We start from the raw sequence: 23,244 nt of genomic DNA on the forward strand, positions 1-23,244 counted from the left end.
GTTATACTCATTATACTTCTTCTCATTCTCCTACTTAGCCCCTACTCCTTCTTATTCTCCCCTCCTCTGTCTCCTCTTCCTCCTATCCCGTCCTACTCCCCCTCAGTCTCCTCACCCTTGTCCTTCTCCTCTCCCTCCTCATCCTCCTTCTTTTCCTCTTTTCTTCTTCCCTCTCCTGCTTCTCCTCCTCAACTGTATCCTCTCCTCCTCTGCTTCCTCCTGCTCTTCCTTCTCCTCCCCTTCTTATCTTTTCCTCCTCTTCTTCCTCCTCCTCCGCCTCCTCTCTGTTTCAATCATTGATGTAATAAAAGCCTCTCTTCATGAATAATTCTCCTCTCTCTCACACACTGTGCTGTGTTAATGTCAGAGTGTTTTATTCCTCTGTAAGACACTCTGCTCTTCCTCCTCCTCCTCCTCTTCCTCCTCCTCCTCCTCGCTCTACTGGAGCCTAAACTGTCACTTTATCTCACTTTAGAGCAGTTTGATTCTGGTAAAAAGTAAAAAGTCTGGTAAAAGAGTTTCTGCAGGAGGATTTGTCCTGAGAGGCCGGGTGGTTATAAACTGTGACATCACAGAGAGGCTGTGAGTCACTGACAGACTCAGCTGCGACCAAATAAGGACTGAACATAAAACACAGAGAGCTCACACACTGTGCATGTGGATTTATTCACTGTTAAGCTGAAACCACTGAAACTCTGCACCTTTATTTACCATACCAAAGGGTTTTTCAACTTTTATCCTGGGAATTGTACCCCACAAAAGATCGACTGGGCATTATTAAAAAATGAAAACAAGTACAAAATACACAAGTACAGTTTTCATGATACCAGATTTTTCAACTTTATGATTCTAGTAAAGATGGAACAATAATCATACCTGTTTTGGATAACATGGCAACAAAAGTAGAAGTCCTACACACCTTATATTGAGTCATATCTAGTTTTAAAGCATGCAATAATTGCTGACAAACTCCTGCACAATGTCTGAATTGCACAAATATGCTGACAAAGTTTCAGCGACAAAACATTGCCAAGGTGCAATTTAGACATTGTGCAGGACTTTTTCTGCCACTTTTGATAATTAAAAACAAGATATAAGATATGCTTTGTCCTCATTCCTCTCATACACATCTGTCCTATGAAACAGATGTAGTTTTCTTCAAAGCTATTTAAAAGTATTTCATTTTAACTACTTTAATAACCTCTTCTGGTCTCTTTAACTCTAAATGGGAGTTTCAAAAATGGACATCATTGCCATCTTTATTTCTTAAAACCAGAAGTGACCATATTTGGACAAGAGGCTATCCCTCGTTCTTCTCCTCCCAGCTCCTCCCTCTTGTCCGAATATGGTCACTTCCTTAGACAAAACACTGAAAACATGAACACCCATCTCCTCAGAGCGTCTTCTTTTAATCCAACCTAACGCTGAGCATGGCATTGTTTTTAGTCCCTCTGTAGGTCCCTGTAGCCCCGCCCCCCTCCTTTTTGGGCTCTTTGACTCTGAATGGGACCATCATTAACTGACTGAATATCATGCTGCCTTGAAGAAGACTTAAAATACAGATTGAGACCATAAAGATGTTACTGAGGGAAGAAATCACCTGACAAGTAGAACTATTTTATCAAAGACGTCTATATAATCAAACAGCTTCATAAAACATATCAAACAGAGCTTTGATCAGAGGGAGGTTATTCCAACTTATATTTTAATTTTTCCCAGTTAACCCCATCAAACCTGTTGTGTGTGTGTGTGTGTGTGTGTGTGTATGAGACCAGTAGACAGTGTGTCACAGCGTGCTCATTGTTTTGTTTGTGTACCGGAGGAAAGTAGTAACATCTCTGAATCTCGGCCAATGGCTGAGAGAATCTGAGGGTCATGGGACGGCTGCAGCTGCTGCTGATGCGTGTGTGTGTGTGTGTGTGTTAATATGTGTGTTAATGTGTGTTTGTGTGCAGGGTCGGACAGCAGCAGACTTTGACGAGCCGCTCAGGATAGAAGAAGATTCACACTGGACCACAGAACAAATGTGAGTTTATTCTGTTTCCTTCTCATGTTTCTTCTCTCTCTGCCTCATTTCTTTAAAATTTCTGATTGTGTCTTTTCTTTTTTAATTTAAACATGAATTTTGGCCTTTCTTTACTTGACTCAGGCCACTGTGTTTGTAAGATATTAACTCATCGCTTATGTCTTTGGGCTCCCAGGTCAAAGGTCAGAGGGGGCACAGAGCTCCACATCGACATGATCAACCAGCTGAAGGAGGCTGTGGAGCTGCTGCAGGACCCCAGCAGGTAACATCACCTGAGTCACTCAGACAATGTTCATGTTTACTATGCATCCCGTTTTAACGACGTTAGGAAATCCTTTAAAAGAGCCTGTGTCCACTGAGGCCTAACCAAAGCAGATTAGGGTTTTCAGCGCTCGGCATCATAAGTAAAAAAAACGTCCTCAGCATCATCTGTTTTTTGTCGCTGGGCTCACAGCACTCTTAGTTGATAGTATTTCAAATTTTTGGACATTTCCACGCTCGTCAATGTCACGTCCTCCTCGCTGACCAATCAAAACATCAAGACTTCTTGACATCAACTTTTGTCAACAACAATGGCGGAGGAGAAACTAATCCGGCTTGTCTTTTCTGCTGCTGATGCCAGGACATTTTGTTTTCTTGGTGATGTTCCCTTGAGTAAAACCAAATATAAAGCATGCAGAGCGATTTAAACAGAAATTACATCACTGCTGAGGCAAGTGGAACTTTTGTAGCCTAGCAACGGGAAACATCAGTGGAAAACGCTGTGAAATGTTTGTTGTTAAAAAAACATTCTGTTCTCAGCTCCTGACTTCACTGTGCATCTTTATTCAAAATCTGAAGAACTCATTCATTGTTTATCAATCAGCCAAATAACTAAATATATCTTTTGTTTATTGTGTGTGTCAGGGTTAACGACGATCTGTCTGGAGTTCAGCTCTATCCCGTGGAAATGGTCAACGTGGACGAGTCGCTGAAGTAAGACTTTGTGTTCACATGAACTTCCTTGTTGCTTGTTGTTACTTTTGCTTAACTGATTGCAGCTGGAACTTTAGAGGGGGTTCATTTGCTTTATTTGTCGTCGTTGTGCAATTTGTGCTCATTTCTGCATGTAGGATTATGAGTGTGTATGATTTTTTTTTTGTCACTTTTGCTCTTCATCTAAATTAATTTCTCTCTCTCTCTCTCTCTCTCTCTCTCTCTCTCTCTCTCTCTCTCTCCCTCTCCCCGTCTCCAGTGGGCAGGACAGTGACGATGGCATCACCACACCAAAGGTAAAGTGTGCACAAACATCAGGCTGTCATCAGCGTACAGGTTGATAGTTGTCACAGGTGTTAACAGCGATGTTTCATGATGATGCAATGAGTAGTTGACTAAATGACTAGAGGTTGACATCCTTGATAGTCAGCACAAGGATTACTAGTAGGTTGAACTAATTATTAATATTTTTAGGAAGCCACCCAAGCCCTTCCAGAAAGGGGGTGTGGTCAGACACAGCTCATTTACATTTAAAGGTACAGACACAGAAACAGCCTGTTCTGAGCAGGGCTGAAATAGAGGGGTTTATAGGCATGATCAAATACAGGATCAGAGTGGATTTAGAACAAGAGACTTCACAGACATGTTTTGAGGAGCTCTGAGACTTATTCAAACTGGTTGAAGAGGGGGAGAATATGTCACCTTTAAAGAAGTCAAGTACATCTCACTATAGTTTCTGTCTATTCTCTGATTTATACATAGAGCCTGTTATTTAAGTAAAAGATAATCATTAAGGGTACGTAAGAAGCTAAACGTTTGATGCATTCTAGCAGCAAACGGATGAAGGAGGCTATGAGTTCCAGAAGAAGAGACAGATGATTCTAGAGAAGGCTCGCTTTGAGGCCCAGCTTGCATGTCGGGAGTATGAATGGCATATGTCAATCAAGGTAAACCGGGCAGGAAGTAGGCTTTGTCCCGTCCCCACCTCAGGGTGTCATGTTTCACAGTAAACTGACTGCCTCATCACTCCTGTGTCTGTTTTCTGTGAGTGATTCAATTAACAATCCACGCTGAGCTTCACGTGTGTCGAGTCTCATCAGCCTGCAGGTTGTCTGTTGTCTCATCAGTCCACATGCTAAACTGATGAACTCTAAGCTGGTCAATTGACAGTCTGTCACGCATGTTAAAAAGTTGCTGTTCAGTTTTCGTCTCTACGTCTGCAAACAGCGAGATCTCTGTGCTTAAACAAGTATCACCATCCTGAATTTTTCTTGTGTTGTTGTCATTTATTTACTTGTCTAGTAGTTTTGTGCAGCCCCCAAATCCTAAAGCTTCTTGGAAAACTATTTATTGTAGGTCATAAGCTCATGTTGCACTCCTAAGTAGACTCAGAACACACATTCAGCAGGAATGGATTGCGCCCCATCTCATGGTCTAATGCACAAAGCATACAGTGCAAATGATTTTCAAGAGCAAAAAACACCCATGAAGCCATTCTGCTCGGTGCAGTTTTGATCTTGTTTTGCGATTGAATGTGCAATTACTGTTATCAATGAGTATCTCCTCTCTCTGATGCACTCATCCTCTTGGTGCTCAGTTCTGTCCTCATGTAGATGCTGAGCTGAGTAGGGGACTCTTCTTCCAGTTTATAGTGCAGTCGAGTCTTTACAAATGTGCTACAAGTTTCAACGTTTACAAAAAAAGCGTCCTGCCTCTAACAAACCAACCCACTCCCTTACCTATCCCAAATATGACCCTCCACATGTGGACATGTGCCGGGTTGAGTTGCCAACAGACAGAGATTTAACCCCTGGTTATGTTGTTGATAGCAATGTCAAAGCAATATTTACAGACTTCATTTACACAGGATTTTTTTTTAAGTCATACAGAGGTGGAATTGTTATCCTGACTTCTGAAAAGTTTGTGTGACATCTCTTAACACCGCGGCGCAGTTACCACCAACTCGCAGCACAGTATTATTTTTCACTCTTAACTGCGTGTGGCTGTTAGCACCGTCTTGAATAGGGCTGATTTTGTCCAATGACTGCACAATGGCTCATTTGAACACGTACAAACAAACGTCACACAGTGATGCTGTTTTCTCTGCAGGGCAATTTGGGTTGCGTTTAACTCTTTGCATGCGTTTGTTTTGTAGATAAGACTTTCTTTTAGTGTCATTTGCACAGGGTTAGAGGGCACAAAAGCTGCAAATTCTTTTTTTTGAATCAGGTGCATAGTCGTTACAGAGATCTGGACCACTTTCATTCTGTTCACTCAAAGTGATTCAGAGTCTCTTAAAGAGTGCTGAGTCTGACTCCGCTTAGTCTCCGTTGGCGTCTGTTTAATAAGAGGAACGTTTTAAGACAGAGGAGGGAGAGTTAGACCAGACATCACCGACTTCATTACAGGAGTATTTTATGTGTCTGTGTACCTCTCTGTGAAATATGTGTATAAAACAGTTTGATTTGACAGAACAAAGAATAAACAACATCCATTTAATGCTAATTTTTTTTTTTATTAATCTGATGACTTTTGTTTCTTTTTCTCTTCAGAGAGATGACAGATCTCCACTCAGCGGACATCCATCCTACCACAGTCCTGTGTTTGGACTGAAGCCACGATCAGGTGAGTTAAATCTGGGCTAAAGAGGGGGACAGGTAGGGATACCTCAACATGCACACCCACAGCTTGAGAAACAGTGCGACAGGTTGAGTTAACAGTGCGACTTGGAAGTGTCGTTGGTGTGCTGTACTTCATGTCTTGGTTGCTCACAGAAAAACACAATCTGTTGCAGTTAAGACCAAGAATGAGCCTAAATTTGTTCGCTCTACTTGTCAAAATAATGACACTGAATCTTGGGTTGTTCTAAAGTCTGGATTTTTAGCATCTTGTTTGAAGAAGAAGGATGTTATTAATAAAAGTGTCTTCCAAAAACTGCACAGTGTATTTATACTCGGCTTGTTAGTTCTGTAGTGTAGTTTAGGCAGCTAGAGAAAAGCGAAAAGGCACCGTTTATTTAATAATAAATGAAATGATTTCCGATAGGAGCACGCTTCCTGATCCGTCTGCCTGTCGGCTTTATTTGTAGAAAGCAAACTTTCGTCCCATGCTTTTTGTTTTGGTTTGTTTTAGAGCTAGCGACCATCCAGCCTTTGTTTGCTAACTGTTACCAGTGTGTGAAATGTTGCTAACTGCTGATCAAGCTAATGCAATGCTAACTGCACGTGAAGGTGATCTGTAATGTGAAATGCCACTAACCTTTATTTTGTTTTTTGCTGTTTTGTGTTGTGTGTCGTCTCTTTGTTTCCCCATTTTCACATTTCCCTCCTCCAATGTTTGTGTTTTATCATTTGTGTTTTTTTGCCGGCTCGATCTAATTTTAACATCCTGCATGAATGTCGATGTTAAAATCCTCTTTAATAATCTGCCTGCATGTGTGTCTTTTGCAATGATACCTGCCTCCCTTTGACCGTCCTGTTTTTACTCTGTACCGACCAATCCTCCCGGATCTCTATCCTGGTGATATTGGTGTTTTTCGGGGGTTTGTATATCCTGAATTAAACTTTGCCTTGCTGCACCCTCAATTCACCGTGGTGCCCCTCCTTCCTGCACTACATACCACGCCCACTTTCTGCGTCTCTGACCACACCCACCTCCTGGTTGTAGCCCCACCCTCGCTGCCCTCCTCGCCCCCTTCTTTCTGTCTAGCCTCCTCCCTCCTCTCACAGGCCTCGCTCCTCCGTAGAGATACAGCTCGTAGCCATGACGACGGAGGCTTGCACAGTGGCGGTAGGTTGTGTCTCTTTAAACTCACACGGATTCTGCCAAGTCAGAATGCACACCTGGACTCAGGTGTCTGCTGACTGCGTCTTTCAAACTCCTACACACAAAACTTGGCTCTTTGTTTGTTTTTGTTTGTTTTTATGTCTAACAGTTATTTTCTTTGAACGACAGTTTCAGCTGCCAGTTCAACAAAATATTTAGGAAATTGGGAATTTAACTAATTTGCTTTTTTGTTCAGAGTTTCAAGCTCATTTATTAAAACTTTTCTTATCTCTACTGTAGTTAATATGTAAATAAAGCCAGTAGACATTTAGCTTAGCATAGCAAGACTTGTGAGCAGGCAACAGGTAGCCAGGCTCTGCTACGAAAAACTGAAAATGAAAAGGAATAAGAAAGGTTGGGGAGCTTGTCTTTACGATCAGGCTCTGAAGAGGTCTGCATCATAGTTTATAAAAGTCTCTGTGTAAGGGGTTAGCAAACATCTGAGTGCTGAAGCAATGGCTTAAACATCCAGTAAACACTCCACTAATGTGCAGAAAGAACATAATCATAGCTATTGATAGCTTATAAGGTCACTACTGTTGCTCACTTCCTTCTGATGTGAGCTGGCAGCACATTAAGTTTGTTTTCTATGATGTTTCTCTGCCTAAAATCCCATGTTTAGACTGTTTTAGATGGCTGCTGCTCTGAGTGTGTGTATTTGTTACCAGCTGTTATTGGTATGAATGTGACGAACGATTCCAGTTTTAAACCTTCTCATTGGGCACATTTAGGTTTATGAGGACTTTTTTTGATGCCACTACTTTCTAGTGCTATTCGAAGTATAAGACTTGTTTTTATAATTGAGCTTACTTTTAGATAAAGTTATTGAGTCGTGACGGTAAAGGTTAAGATGAGTGTCTATGACATGTTTTATCAGACGCAGGGTCCTCACTTGTATATAAAATCAAGAATGTGTGTGTGTGTGTGCATGTGGTAGCGGAAGACAGTCTTCAAAGAGGATCTTCTCGTACTAAGCTTTCATCTCAAGCTGCTCAAGAGTGTGTGGTAACTGTGGACAAACATGCGGTACGAGGTAGATCCTGTGTGTGTGTGTGTGTGTGTGTGCATGTGTGTGTGTGCGTGCTAACCTCAGTGTGTGATGAGAAGGACTGAGAACAGTTTAAATACAGGGTGTGTACAAAGTCTGAAATGATCCGATTTATACAGTGTAATACGTAAGCATTCACAAACTGAGAACAGATGAGAGAAGGAGAAGATAGGGACATGCAAGTTCAAAGAAGTTTGGCTGCAAGACGAAAAACACAGGGATTGGTTTGCAAAACATTTACAGGTTGTCTTACAAGATATACAGAAAAACTTTCACACTTTGGACAGTCGGAATGAAAAACCGTTGAGTCCCACATGAAATCGGAAAAAGGCACAGATGATGCAAAAAAAAAAGCACCCTGTTAAACAAAGCGTCCAATACATTCAGAGGAGTTATTTGACAAAGAAGAGGCCATAACCATTTTATAAAAAGTGGATTTAAATAACACCTTTCTTTGCTTGTGTTTTTTGTGCCATTTTTCATTTTTAAAGTTTGATAAAGTGCACTTTATTGTCTCCTTAAGGACTCCCAAGTGCTGCAAACAATCAGCTGCCTATACAGTAGAATCAATAAAGAAAACAAATAAAGACAAACACAATAAACAGAAAGTCCCGCAGTGCAAACCAGAAAACACAAGAACACACTTTGCACATTACCCATACTGCACAAGATCTGAATCAAGCACAAGAAAATACAACAACAGCATGATGCTATTGCACAACCCAGACGGCCTTAAGAAACATTATTTAGAAGTTTGATCGATGTGGGTACAAAACAGTTTTTAAAACGGTTAACATCGGGGGACTCTGTTTCGTCTGCCTGCTGGTTAAAGTTCATACTCAGAGTAGAGGAGGTGAGACGGGTCAGACATCGCTCTCTGAGAACTGACTGCTCATATTTTTTCATTATTAACATCCTGAAGTACATATCTGTTGTCTTACTCCCATCGCTGGATGTTGCCTTAACTCCCTAAATGCATCAGTTTTATTACGTTTACTTCTTCCCCTGTCTGTGATCGCCTGAACGCTAAACTGTCAGACGATCAAAGACGGCTGAGGCCATGTTAGGATTCTCTGATGGTTGTGCGTGTGTGTGTATGCGTGCAGCCTCTGTAATATGAATGAGTGTGTGCGCGGTGTATTTTTAGCTCCTATATTTTAAGTGTTAGATAATGGTCCCCGAAGGAGGATCCCACTTCCACTAGAACAGAGTCAGACATTTCAGATGGATCACAGGCGTGTGTGTTCATGTGTGTGTCCGTGTGCGTGTGTGTTTGTGCCCGAGGCGAGCTGTGTTTCAATTCATTGGTCTATAAAAGGCTCTGATATGTTGCAGTAATGTGGAGCTGTTAAACTGTTCACACACACTCTCAGTGATTGTTCACAGACCTCTGGCAAACCTTCAGATTCTCGTTGGGCTCACTTTAAAAACACAAAAAGTCACATTTTTGTTTCTTCTTCATGTACAGTTTACGCTAATGTGTTAGCATGTAACCCTGTGCTCCACACACACAACAGTACACACACACACACGCACACAGGGTGATGATTGGCTGTTAATGAGGTCGGAGCGCGACGATGATGTGAGTGTGTCAGCTCCGGATGATGTCACTCTCCCTGAGGCCTGAACCCATTATAGACCATTAGTCATAATGTTATCACACTGACACATACACAGACACACACACACTCACACAAACACACACACACACACACACACTTGAAGAAACACACAGAACACTTTGCCTGTTTCTGTTAAACACTCACACTAACTAACACATTTTTAATCACTGAGACATGAACACATGTCAGAACAAAGCTAACTGATGTATACAGATTCACGGAGGGAGTTTATTTAATGCCGCAGATCGAAGACGAGTCAGACGGAGAAACACTGGGGGCAAAATTCAAATAAAAAAATCCAAGCCTGTGATGTTAATTAAGATGAAGAAATTAAAAAAAAAATAGTTTGAGAGATAAAACTTTAAAGCCAGTTGCGAGAAGTTCATGCTGAGGGTGGCGCTCAGTGTTTAGTCAGCTCTGCATCGGTCTGTAAACCTTTCTGCGTTCTAACCTCTCTCCATTTTTCAAAAGCATCTCCAATATTGATCCTAGTTTGAGCACGTTTCTGCTCGTGGAGCTTATTAGGAACATGCAGAGGCTTTTTAAGTCGGGTATAATCACTTCTATCTGAACCAGTTCTCTTGCCCGCTTGCCCGTTTGACCTGATAACTGGTCTCATATCTGGCAAACCGAGGGGCGTCCAAAACGGCTGTGTGTGGGGCACCTTAAAACCGCCTACCTTCTCTGGTCCAAACAGTACATTCAGTAGATATTGTACATATTGGGCCTGTAACAATGTACTCAGGTTTGTGCTAACCTTAGCATGCTAATCTGTGAATAAGAAAGGCTGCAGGTCGATGAAATCATACATCATTTATTAGAAAGATATTAACAATGTTCTCCAATATTTAAACTGATTTTTTGTTAAAGCTAAAACAAGCTGAGTAGATTCTGCGTGTGAGTGTTTCCAAGATTCTGGGTCCATGTTGTAAACATTGATGTTGGGGGAAAAATTGAAAGATTTAATAAAAGGAGAAATAAAAAGCAGATAATAAATTGCTGTCAGAGGAGGAGACAGAAACGAGAAGCTGCAGATTTATTTAGGAAGGAGAGTTAGAAGGAGATAAAGATGGAGGAGGGGGCTGTTCAGCGGCGTGTGAAATGATTTGACCTAGAAGATAAAACTGAGGAGATAAAACTATTTGCCCTTTTATTATTTTTCCCCTCTTCCTCTCGGCCCCCCCGCAGAGATGACACGCCACTCAGGATTATCAGAGACAAACAAAGTCATCACTGAGAAACACATTTTTTTTCTTCTGCTCTGTTAAAAAACTGGAGCACGACCTTGAAACTACTCGACACCCCCCCCCCCCCCCCCCCCCCCCACACACACACACACACACACACACACACACACACACACACACACACACACACACACACACACACACACACACTGCAGGTGAAACATCTCAATAAATGTGTTTGATCAAATATTCTTCCAATCGTCTCTCCTGGAGGTAGCAAACAGCAGGTGCTGTAAAAATGAAGAAAGCATGTTTCCACTCTAGAGGCCTATAGCTCCCTCTAGTGGTCACTTCCAGAACGACACACACACACACACACACACACACACACACACACACACAGAGGTTGCGTTCAGCTTCATTTAGCTTTATAAGGCAGATTTATGAGTGCGGAATATAGGACAGAGGAAGTGTCTGATTCACCCTTCAGCTCTGTGTGTGTGTGTGTGTGTGTGTGTGTGTGTGTGTGTGTGTGTGTGTGTGTGTGTGTGTGTGTGTGTGTGTGTGTGTGTGTGTGTGTGTGTGTGTGTGTGTGTGTGTGTGTGTGTGTGTGTGTGTGTGTGTGTGTGTGTGTGTGTGTGTGTGTGTGTGTGTGTGTGTGGTAGCTGTACTCCTGCACACTGTAAAATTGAACTGAATTCTACTGTAAATTTAAAGCTAGCTTAACTTAGCGTAGCTATACATTTTAACTTTGATTCACCTCATTCTTGTATCTGCTAAACTTAGACCTGTTGTTTTTATTCATAGTGAAAAATGTGGTGTCTAGCTGAAGAGAAAAAGCATGATACATAAATTAGCGTTAAAAGAAGATGGCAGCCATGTCACTGCCATTATTGTGTGAATGTGCAGATGTGACCTGCGGTGTAAAAGCGCTATGAGTGGTCAGAAGACTAGAAAAGTCCATTTACCATTTACATCGTCTCCGTTCAGAGGTGTTAATATTCATGTTTTCAGTGAGTTTCTCCTCAGGCTGTTTTTTTAAAAGCAGCAGCGATGATGAACTCTCTCTCCACATGAGCGCTCCGCTCACAAAAGCCGGAGTTAAAAAAAAACTCTGCGAGCTCTGAAGCATGACTGAATGTGAGTGTTGGACTTACATAAGCTCTCTCCATCTTTTATGGAACAACAGTTTTTTTTCTGTGTCGCTGAGTCTCAGAGTGCAGAGATGGACTGAAGTTTGTGTTGTTTGTGCTCTTATTAAAAAGTTTTCTGCATCGTGCTGAAGCTCCTCTCACTCGCCCTCACGTTCATCAGACGAGGAGACAAAAGCAACAGATCAGAGCGTCACTTTGACTCGCTGATTAAACAGTCCGATCTCAGTATCAGATCAAAGTTAAGGTCATAATACCTGAAAATGTTGATCTCTTTTTTTTTTTAACGTTTTCAGATCTCAAAATAAATCAACACGACAACATTCAGTCTGTTTTAATCCAACCCCGTCTTCTTCTTCTTCTCCTCCTGTATTTTTTGCAGTGTTCCTGCGGAGCCACAAGAGTCTGGAGTCGGTCGACCCTCAGTTCACGATGAGGAGAAAGATGGAGCAGCTGAAGGAGGAGCTGGAGCTGATGGAGCAGCTGAGAGACGTGAGAGGAAACACAAACACGACAGCTTAATGAGCGTCAGTGAGGGATCCGAGGACAAACTGAGCTTCGCTGCCTTTTTTATTTAGTAGTTCTGAAACACAATGTTCTCGTGATTTTCTGACAGATCTGAGGACGGGCAGAAACCAAACGTGTTGTGTCCCAGTTTTTTGAGCTGCTTATTAATTTATTGTCATTGTGTCTTTGAGGTGCACTTAACGTAACGCTAGCATTCGGACAGGAAAAAAGTGAGTCGGAGTGCGCTATAAATGGACACAAATGTCCCACAATGCAAAGCTCAACACACTGCCCTGTCTTGATGGGAAACATCTGCCATTGTTGAAACTTTTAGTTCAAATGTCATTTTTGTACAAAACTTTAAAAATATGTATAAAAAACAATCAGTAGTCGGAGAACACCTGATACAGCATGTTCTCATGTCACACAACAATATTCTTTCAGCAAGCATAAATTATTAACTGTTTAACGGTTTAATTGTAAACACAGTTCTATTTCATTCTGACCGTCAGAGGCAGTTCTTAACACTGGATTATATCTGTCTCGTGCACGCGCAGGTCGATTATTTAATATCAACAAAGTCACATGTGACCTGGGATGACGCCTGACTTGGCTTAGATAGCCCGCGTCTTGAGAAGAGCCTGGCTTCAGGTTTCTTTGGTTGTTTTTTCCGCGGTGAGAAGTGTCTGCGCTTTCGCCGCGAGGCTGATGGTATCACGGTGTGTGACAGCTGATTGTAATTGACTGCTCCATGACATTTTTATGTTTGTGGTAAAGAGCGAGGGCTCCCCAGCAAACGGTTTTCGCTTGTGGGTAAAATGAAATAAAATAAAAAGAGAAATATCGAAAAAGAAAAGACAGAAACAGCTTAATTGTTTGTTAAGCAGTGCATCTGTAAGCGCTCCCCATACGTAAACGGAAAGGGAGTTGATTTGATTTGTGGGAGAGTGTTTTCGCTCCTGAGCAACACTACCCAGATAGGTGACCGCGTCCGACATCTTCGGGTCCCATCTTTGCCGTTCATGCATGGCGCCGCTGCATACATCCGATGGCCATGATGAGTGCCCTATATGCCTCTTTGTGGCACACCTGAGGGAGGGGCTGTCAGATAGTCTGTGCATGAATTGCAGTTTCATGCCACGGGATCTGAAGCTGGCTCGGCTGGCTGAGGTGGAAGGACAGCAGCCTGGAGACCAGCTGCCTCCATCTGGTTCGGCTTCAAGGAGGCGCGGCGTGGCGAGTGGCACACCCGCTGGAATGTGCTCCACCTAGGAAGAGATCTAAGAAGGTGGATGGTTTAGCCATTAAGGTTGATAAGCTAGCCTCAGAGTTTGCAGAGGCTCTGCTTCTTAACCTTCAGCCAAGCAGGAGGGGCGGCAAGTCCGGGAGAGGGGCCCACCTGATTGGGATGGGAATGCCTTGTCTACAAGGGCTTGGTTCAGAGGCTGCCCCAGCGGTCATCCAGAATTCATAGAACCGTAGTTACATACGTAACCTTCGTTCATGTTTTTAGAACAGGAATACAAAAAGAAAAGCTTCCCTTTCAGTCCACTAGATGGCACTCATTCTGCCTCATGTGGGATCAGCAGAGTTCAGTAGTTGTGTGAAACAAAACACATCCTCTATCCTCAAAGTACGACGGAGTATTAGGTCCACGTTAAAGAAATGAAATCTAAAAATTTTAGATTAAAAATGTACATTTACAAGATTGGAGTTGTAAATTTATGAGAATAATGTCATTTATTTACAATATTGAATTTGTAAATTGATTGATAAATTGAAAAATGATTATCCTGAGATGTTGTATCAGAAGAGCAGCCATTAGCCTGAAAGAATTTGATGAAAGGGAACAAAGCCATTTCCTCCGCCACAAGAGACAATTTCCGCCATGTCAGTGTGGCCTCCGTTTCTTCAGTATCTTTTCAGGGTCCTTATATTTTATGACAACGTGATGCTGATGTGCCAAAAGAATGTGTAGTTTCATATCTGCATAAGTAAAGCTCCAACCCAATTAATGGGCTATTTAGAGACCTTGTCAAACTGTTCATTTAAAGCAGGTCAGTTTCTACTCTCTTTTAGTCTATCTGTGTTAAAGACTACACAAGGAGATTATTTCACATTAAGCTGCCAACCCCTCACTCCTGTTTGTGTTTCCTGTTCAGAGCATCGAGAGCAGGCTGAAGGTCGCCCTTCCTGAAGACCTCGGATCGTCTCTGATGGACGGCGTCGTGCTCTGTCATCTGGCCAATCATATCCGCCCGCGCTCAGTGGGCAGCATCCACGTCCCCTCGCCTGCAGTGGTACGTCTCAGACTCACCCTGAAGCCTGATTAACATTCATGATCCTCTGATTCATATGAAGTCTGACCGTCTTCAACTGTTCTACTTATTGGTGACTTAATGGAGTTAAGAATGTTGTTTATAAGTTGATATCATTTATTACACAACAGTGTTAACTACTTCATTCTGATTGGCAAACAATGCATATCAACGGTCTGATATTCCTTTACATTTCACCATTGTTAAGAATAATTCACTGTAACTAAGAAAAGCAGACGGTTGCTAGGGACGCGTCTCTTCTCACAGACTCTGGAGGACTAACTGTAATCACATCAATCCGCAGAAAGAATAATTTGACGTCGGTCTGTTGGGGGAAGAGAGAAAGGAGAGGATAACAACGGGAAGGGAAGAAGTTATAAGACACAAAATCTGCAGGTTATGAAAGAGAAATCTACCAAACTGATGACGGGACATGATGTAACCACAAAACGTTTTATGGTGTGAGTCGAGATACAGACGTGTTTTAAATATGCTGAAGGGGTGAGAAAGTCACAGACTCTGTCATGATGAGGCTTAAAAAAATGCTTCTCTGATTCATGAGGATCTGTTCATTCAGATGTTCAGTTCAATGTGAGTTATAACAGCTGGTTAGCTCATTTTGAGAAGGCTCCATAGTTACCGTTGCTATGGAAGTTAATCTTCCTGAAGATTCTAATGGACTCTTTGTTTAGTGGAATAAATAAAAAAGTTTAGCGACATTTTCTCCTTCAGGATGAAGGGCGCTGAAGCTGAAGAGGTTGTAGAAGTTAACTAACCTTGTTATGAACGTGTCTGTGTGTCATCTTTTATTTTCAGCCCAAACTCAGCATGGCAAAGTGTCGGAGGAACGTGGAGAACTTTCTGGACGCCTGCAGGAAGATCGGCGTGCCAGAGGTAAGACAGTTCAACCTCCTCCTCTACCTCCTCTTCCTCCCTGTTGGTGACAACGTTAAGTATCCTCTATGAACTGGAGGTGTTCTCATGGTTTTCCTTTTGTTCCAGAAATTCTAACAAGTTACACGTTTGGATATTTTCTGAAAGGTTGAACATGTTTACTGGAGTTTTCAAACAGTGTCAGAACAGAGGATATTATCAATTTGATAACTGCATTTTAAATAGATGAATTAATTATTGCTAAATTTGACTCGGGTCATCTCTTGTCAATCAGTAAATAAGTTCTTGTAATTTTCTTCCTGCTTGAACACTTATCACCGTTACAGCAGGCAGTGATGTGACACACGGCTTAAAGACGAGCTGCAGAAACTCTGAAACTTTTATCACCTCCAGGGAAAGAGTTAGCATCCAGAAAATTCAACACACAAGCAAAAAGAAGATCGAAACCTGAAAACACCTCCAGTTCATATCAGAGATATCACGCTCAAATCCAACAGTTAAAGTTTGACATGAAAATGTTTTTTTGCTTCAGTTGATGAGATGTTTAAGGAACCTCGACAGCGTCCTGCAAAAACTCTTACAGATGTTATGTTTGCTTATTGAAAGGTGGAAAACAGTCAAGTTTATTTCACATGAGCAGTTACACTATCTCATGATTGACGTCTGTTTGTGACGAGGAAACTGAAGAGGAGGATTTTTGCAGGACACTGATGACGACACTGGACTGTAAAGCAGATCTGGGAGCACAGCTGATGATGACTCTGATGTTTGACAGCAGCAGTTTAAACCTTTTAATCACCTGGTAAAGAACGGATACCTGACATCGCTTCAAGCATGAAGCAGAACTGCTGAATGAAAGAGTTACCTTCACATTAACTTTAAGTAAAAACCGTCTCTCAGCGTTCTCCCAGCTCTGGTTTCAGGTTTCTACCTGCCTCTTTTTGTTCTCATCGCTTTAAACGGGTTTGTTAATGTCGACGTTTAACGCTGAATCATCATCATGGCTGCCTGTGGCTCCCTGCTTCCTCCATCATGACAGGAGTCGATAAAGACTGTAGTGTTAAACAGAGCTGCCCTGAGTGTGTGTGTGTGTGTGTGTGTGTGTGTGTGTAACTGCACTGGAGTTGACTAAGCGTGCAGACTGGATGTGTAAAAGGTAGGGGTGTAAAACTGAAATGAACTGAGTTTGTAACCGATCTTAACGTTAAAAATCTGAGTGAGTCCTGAAACGGTGAAGACGCAACACCAGCCGGTCGATTGGCCGGATTTAAACTGGTTTACTGAAGCTTGGTCGCTTGTCACTGTGCTCAGTGTCTTCAAGGCTCTTTCGTTCAACCTTTTCATGAGACTAACCATTAGCCTTAGGCTGCTAGCCAGTTAGCGCAAGTTAGCTCCCAGAGAGAAAATAACGTCTGCTAACTCAGCTGCATCGTACAGTTCTCGACCTCAGGAATGAAGTCGTGTGGGCTTAAACCAGAAGAAGGAAAACTTTCCAAAAGTGTGTCTGAAGGCTTTGAAGAAAAGTGATTAAATACAACAGCAGCAAGACAAATCTCTAACTTGTTGAGCCAGCACAACTGAATGTGTGCTAGGATGCTAACATTAGCAAGCATTAGCACAAACAGACCAGAATATTAAACACTTCTTCCAACCTCAACTCGCCAAGGTCATGGCGTCTATCGTCCTTTAAGGTGTCGATGGGAGTGATGGCTTTCTTGCCATGGTCACACACACATAGCTCGTTCACACAGCGTATTTTTCCATCTCTTTTTACAGTTCATTTGTTTTTGATTTGTGCCTCTGGGGGAATTAATTTCTTTGTTTTAAGTGTAAAATATACAGAAGAGCTCATATTTTTGTGAACCTTTGAAGTGAGACACCTGGACAGGTGTGTGTGTGATAAAGACATCAGATCATACACATAATGTCAGAAGATTTGTTTCTAGCTTCGGTGTTATTGTTGAACCTGCAGACTTTTTTGTTTTGGTGTAAATGAACCTCTTAGCTCCATCTTTGCTGCTGTCTGTTGACTGTCTCTGGTCTCTGTGCTCATGTTGCTAACCACCTCAATGCTTCCCTGAAAACGCTTCAGCGAGCTAACGTGCTAACAGCTTCCCCAAGCTAACATGCTTAAAAGCTTTGTCCAGCTAACGTGCTCGTAGCTTCTGTGCTAACGTTGCTGCGCTGTTGGCTGACTGCACAGGCACCTGGCTCCTCCGTGGACTGCTCACTGGGAGGGATGGAGCTCACCTGCTCTCCATCCTCTCAGTAAGCATCCCTGATTGTTGCCATGGTAACCAACACCTACCTGCCTGCCTCCTCCTCCTCCTCACCCCGCTTCACCTCACCAGCTCTCACACTCTCTCCTCTGTGACCTTTGTGTCCATTGTTTTAATCTTCTGCCTTTTCTTTCTCTTTACTTTACGGCTGGATCGCACCACGATTTCCTCCTCCACCGACTCCTCCTCCTCCTCCTCCTCCTCCTCCACCCCCTCTTCCTCCACCTCCTTTCTCTCTTCTCCACTCTTAACTCTCAATTGTTCATAAATTCTATTCTTCACGCTCCATATTTATTTTTCTATTCCTCCATTTTCCTCTGGATTATTTCACACTGAACTTTTGTATTTTGTCCAATCATCACATATCCTTCATCATCTCTACATCTTCTCTTCATCTTTGTTCTCATTTCCATGTGATTCTATTCTCCTCCATTTTTCAAATTTTGTTCATGTTCACATTTCTGTTCTTCTTCGTTTCATCATTACGTTGTTTTTATCCTCCAATCTTCTGAATCATTTTTTTACTTTAATTTTTTAACCCTACCTCCTCTCTCCCCGTCTCTCCCTTTCTCCTCTCCTTTATTTGATCTTTTACTCTTTCCTTCCTTTCGTCGCCCACTTTTTTTTTCCCTCCTTCCCTTATTCCCTTCTTGCTTGTGTCACCCTTTTCTCCTTTCCTTCTTTGACCCTCCTTTTCTCCTTCATTTAATCCCCCTATCTTCCTGATCTTCCTGGGGGCGCCAGTCCTCCCTCTGTTCGCCCTATGACATCATCCAGTGCCGCCTGCAGCCGGTCCACATCACAGTCCGGGCGCTGGTTGCCCGGGATACAACCTCAACGCACAGGAAACAGGAAGCGGCAATCTTGACCCCAAACCGTGCCCACCCTGCGGTGTCAGAGACTCCCTCATTGGTTTCTGTCACCACTCAAACCCCGCCCCCTGCATGGCAAATCTGGGACCTTATTAGCTCGAGCCTGCTTCACATCCTCTGCCTTGTTCTGCTCTTCTTGGCCTATAGTTGGAGCGAGCTCACGTAACAATGACAACAGACTCCTGTCAGTCAACTCTCTGCCCCGCCCTCTTTCTGCACAGGCCACACCTCTTTCCTTTTTTTTTTTTTGCTGCATTCAGGTCACATGGGAAAAATGATGCTCAAAATAAACTCATTCTTTGAACGTCAGGGTTAGAGTAAATCAACAATTCTGACCAAATAAAATAATCTCATTCTAGTTATAACAGAATGTGCTTAAGCATCAGACAGTTTCTGGTGGGTCCCTGGACCAGGCTAAAAAGAATTCAGAGAGACCCGCCCTTTTCTCAAGTCTGTGGATTAAAACTTCATGGAGAATCGGGTCGAAAGTTGTAGTGCGAGACAGCACTGTCTAAATTTAACAAATCTGTTGGCAATGTTTCAGTTTCAAGAACTGACAACATCCAGTATTTGTGCATTTTAGACTTTAGACAATCTGCTGGAGTTTGTCTGCAATTTAAATGATGGCTTACAGGCAACAGGTATTGATACTATTTGATTTTGACTAGCATTGTCAAAGTTTTAAAAAATCTGGTATTTTGGCGACCCCATGTGACCACAATAAATCAGATTTTTTTCATCAAACCACAAATCAAACTATCACTTCATCCCATGTGATTTTCTCTTCCTAACGCCATTTTGAAAAGTATCAGCTCACAAACATGTCGGTGGTTTTGCAATAAACAGACTGAAACTTGTCACAGAAACAGGACAAGACGGAGCGGCAGGTTTTCTTAAAGTCTCTGATGTCTTATCAACATGCTGCTGAACAGCAGAGATAATCTGATGCGTGCAGGATTTACAAAGTCTTATTCCCTTCACCTGATTGAGCCGTGAAAACTCTTTGGTTCATTAAGGATTCGGACACCATGATGGAAGAACGATGGCAGAATAAAAATGGTGGCCACTTTTGGAGTTCTTCCTCCTCCCTGACAAAAAAAATAATGCAATTGTGTTCAGACGTTTTATGGATTATTTAGCATAAAGCTGATTTGTTTCTACTAACATGACTTTGCTTGATTGGTTACCTCCAATCTCCCAGCAGCCATTTGGAACCATAATGGAGGACTCATCAAAAACTTGGTTGTAGTCAGTTGACATTAATTCATCTATGGAAGATATGGGTTGTCACGATACCAGAACTTTAAACTTTGATATGATACTGGTAAAAATCAATGTATTGAAAGTATGTCAGGAGAGCACACCAAAACATATATTTATTGAATTTCCACTTGTTTATAATGCCGCAGGTGTATTCGGGCAAATCCCTGAAGCCACTGAAGAAAGATTCTGTCCAAAACATCAACAAAAAAGTGAAAATTTAAAATGTTGATGTCCTCTCCTGAAATACTTTTGATACATTTTTTTGGTTGAGGGATCCACACCCAGTAAAGTTACTGAGGGTGAACACATCTTTGGGATTTTGTTACTTACGATACCTCTTTAATACCACGGCAACAAAAATGTAAGGCCAATAGTGGGTACTTTTTAATTTCAATTCAATCCTGCACACTGTCTTAATTGCGCAAAAAAACATTGGCTTCTGTACGTAATTGTGCAAAAGAGTTTGCCTGCAATTTTCATTCCTCTCCTATGAAGTAAGACTTTCAATCAATAAAATAAGAGGTTATATTGCTTTAAAACATGCGGTATCAAAGAAGTATGGAAAATTTAGACAACCTTAATGGACGCTAGCTTCATTGAAATGATGGTTAGCTTTCCAAGAAACTAACAAGCTTAAAAATATCAGTCAGCAGACAGTTTACATGCTAAATATTAGGTTTATCTAACTGTAAAGCTAACAGTTAACCTCAGAATGAATACAACTTTCTGTATTTTATAGACATGCCATATAGAAGTGATGAAGACCTCCAGAATAGCTCCAAATGGTTCGGCTGCAGCCTGTCTGTTTAAAAGTGAAGCTAACACATTAAAGAAGATGATCACTTTAGCTACAAACGTGTTTAAATATAAAATTATTTCCTTCACATTTGTATAACCAGAGTTACTTCAGCTAATAAGTTTTATTTTCATGGCTGTTCTCATAAGCACACGGTACCTGAATGAGAAACGTTCAGCTTCTCACCGTTATAGAAATGCACTAATGGTTATATTTTGATATAAAAAGTTTTGACATGTTGTGACGAGCAAAAAGAGGCCAAGTACTGAATTATTTAAATTAGAGATGTGTGTAATTACTAGTCGTCACCCTCGCTAGTCGGCTCCAGAATGAATAATCAATTAAAGGCATCCGGTTAATGGGCCTGCGCTCGCTCTACTACCCGGATGTAAACAAGCACAGTGAACGGATGGCATGTCGTAGGAGCATCACAGTTTGTCAGTATTTTGATCTAGGAAATAAATATAAAGTTGTATGAAGACTGTCAGGTAAAACTGACATATCGACCAGAGCACAGGCATGTTTGTTAAGCTGCAGGGAGAACCAGAAGCTGGTGGTGCTAGCATGGCTAACGTTAGCCAAGTAACATTGTTTACCCGCAGAGAAAAACTGATTACGCTTAATTTTGACTGTTCTGAGTGTTGTTTTTTACCTTTAGACTAGTCTGTTAGTCTAACTTTGAATTTGCATTTAATCAGCTTTGAAAATAGTCTACTAAAAACTGTAATTTGGGTTTGCTGTTTTCAAACTTAAAGCTACTGTGTGTTTTTTTTTTGGCTGGTTATGAGACTGACTGAAATTAATGCTGATGTCTCCATACGACCTAAAAAAAGGAATGAGATCATCAGCATACTTTTTTTTTTCTTCCTTTTAGTACATTGTAATGCCTGAAACCACTGCCAGAGGGGTAGGTGATGGATAAATACAGTCGCATACAGAATGGGGCAGTATGCACATAGTTTGCAAAATTGCCAATGAGCAGCAAAAAGCAACCATGGCAACCACTCAAAGTCTTACTCCATCCTGCTAACTGTGGACCCTTTTTCCTACTTCCACATTCATTGTGCAGCTAAGAAAAATAAATGGGCCCGTGCTGCGCAGATATGACGTTTTTTTTAAAGCGACAGGAGCTGTTTAGAGTTATGTCATATAGTGGTCCACTTCCTTGTTTGAGCATGGTTGTGCTCCTGTGGATCCAGGGCCAGAGACCACCTCTTCAGGCGGACTTGGGCACAGTACCTGAGTTCAGTACGTTAGTCTTCACACTGATTAAATGAATCGGACTTTGGGGTTAAGTGTACTCAGATCTGGACCCCGGTCCCTCGTGTGAAACCACACTTAGAAAGCAGGAGGAGATTTTATTTTAAAACATTGCCTATTTATGCCTGAACATGTTTCAGTAAAGTGTTAAGGGGTACAAATCTCTCCACAGGGGGTGCCAAAATCAACAAAAAAGCTAAAGTTACTCACAGGAGCTTTAACAAAAATGTGAATTTCATTTGTATTCTTATTCTTTTTTTAATTTATATTGAGTAACTGCATTGTATCCTGAAATGCAATGTGACTGTTTTTGGAGAAAATCTGAAGGGCTAAAGACACAAGATAATGTTATGAAAATAAATAGATTTATTAGTCTTCTTCAGCTGTTTATCATAGACGGTTCAGGAAAATCACTAATCTTGAGAGCAACTAAAAACTGAGGAATGTGGATTTTTTCTTTCTCTGCCCACAACAGTTCCAAATAACGTAATTTGCCCGACCATGAGCAGCTGAAACAGAATGAACAGAGACGTCTTCTCTGGCACTCTGCCTTTAAATGACTGATGTTTTGAATGTGAATATTTAGGATGTTTTATTTGTATTCTTTGAGTTAACTCTGGCACGAGTCACGAGCTTTTGTTGTAACATTTCCCGTAGAGGTTTTTTCACTTTGTGCCGATGTGAATGTATGACGGGTTTAATGAATACATTTATTATGACTTGTGTATGATCTCTGACAGCGTTAAAGACTGAGTTAATAAACGTTGGGATGCTGTCTCTTCTACGCTGTCCTTGTTTTAGCCAAAGGTCAACAGGACTGAACATCTAACATGACCTGAAAATAAGAAATTCTTCAAAAGATGCTTCAACAGATTTTAATTTCATACAAAGAGGGGGATGACAAATATCAACTCCACTCTTCTATATGTCTGTTAGCATACACAGCAGAGCAGATGATTAGCATCCAGGCTGTAATATAGCCTTAGATGAAGCCTTAAAGTTCAGTTTTTGCACAATTTGAACAAAAAAAACATATTATATAAAACATGGACGTAGTTTCAGTGACGTCACCTGTTTTTTCTGAAGAGGAGTTCTGAAGTCCAACAATGACGGTCGCCATATTGGAAATGCTGACTGTTTTTCTAAGTTGGTCTAGGTAAAGAGGTGGAGCAAAGGCGGGCCTTAAGCCTCCTGACAAACAGCTTCAAACACACCCAGCTG

At 41.7% G+C, this 23,244-nt stretch overlaps 1 protein-coding gene across 6 annotated transcripts in view; it reads left to right on the forward strand.

Annotated features, from left to right (window-relative positions):
- Positions 1 to 23,244, forward strand: part of lrch1 (leucine-rich repeats and calponin homology (CH) domain containing 1) — a 66,948-nt gene that overhangs the window by 37,711 nt on the left and 5,993 nt on the right. Inside the window, exons 10-20 of one of the 6 annotated variants that reach the window (XM_065961858.1) lie at positions 1,956 to 2,026; positions 2,202 to 2,288; positions 2,933 to 3,001; positions 3,261 to 3,297; positions 3,835 to 3,948; positions 5,554 to 5,626; positions 6,668 to 6,790; positions 12,217 to 12,326; positions 14,504 to 14,641; positions 15,476 to 15,553; positions 18,577 to 22,798. In XM_065961858.1, coding sequence (XP_065817930.1) covers positions 1,956 to 2,026; positions 2,202 to 2,288; positions 2,933 to 3,001; positions 3,261 to 3,297; positions 3,835 to 3,948; positions 5,554 to 5,626; positions 6,668 to 6,790; positions 12,217 to 12,326; positions 14,504 to 14,641; positions 15,476 to 15,553; positions 18,577 to 18,870 — 1,194 coding nt within the window. In that variant the 3' untranslated portion in view covers positions 18,871 to 22,798. Of the gene's footprint in view, positions 1 to 1,955; positions 2,027 to 2,201; positions 2,289 to 2,932; positions 3,002 to 3,260; positions 3,298 to 3,834; positions 3,949 to 5,553; positions 5,627 to 6,667; positions 6,791 to 12,216; positions 12,327 to 14,503; positions 14,642 to 15,475; positions 15,554 to 18,576; positions 22,799 to 23,244 lie in introns of those variants that run through there. The other 5 variants (XM_065961860.1, XM_065961859.1, XM_020631975.3 and 2 more) reach the window with 5 other exon arrangements.

This window comes from Labrus bergylta, chromosome 13 (assembly GCF_963930695.1).
Source record: "Labrus bergylta chromosome 13, fLabBer1.1, whole genome shotgun sequence".
Taxonomy (NCBI): domain Eukaryota; kingdom Metazoa; phylum Chordata; class Actinopteri; order Labriformes; family Labridae; genus Labrus; species Labrus bergylta.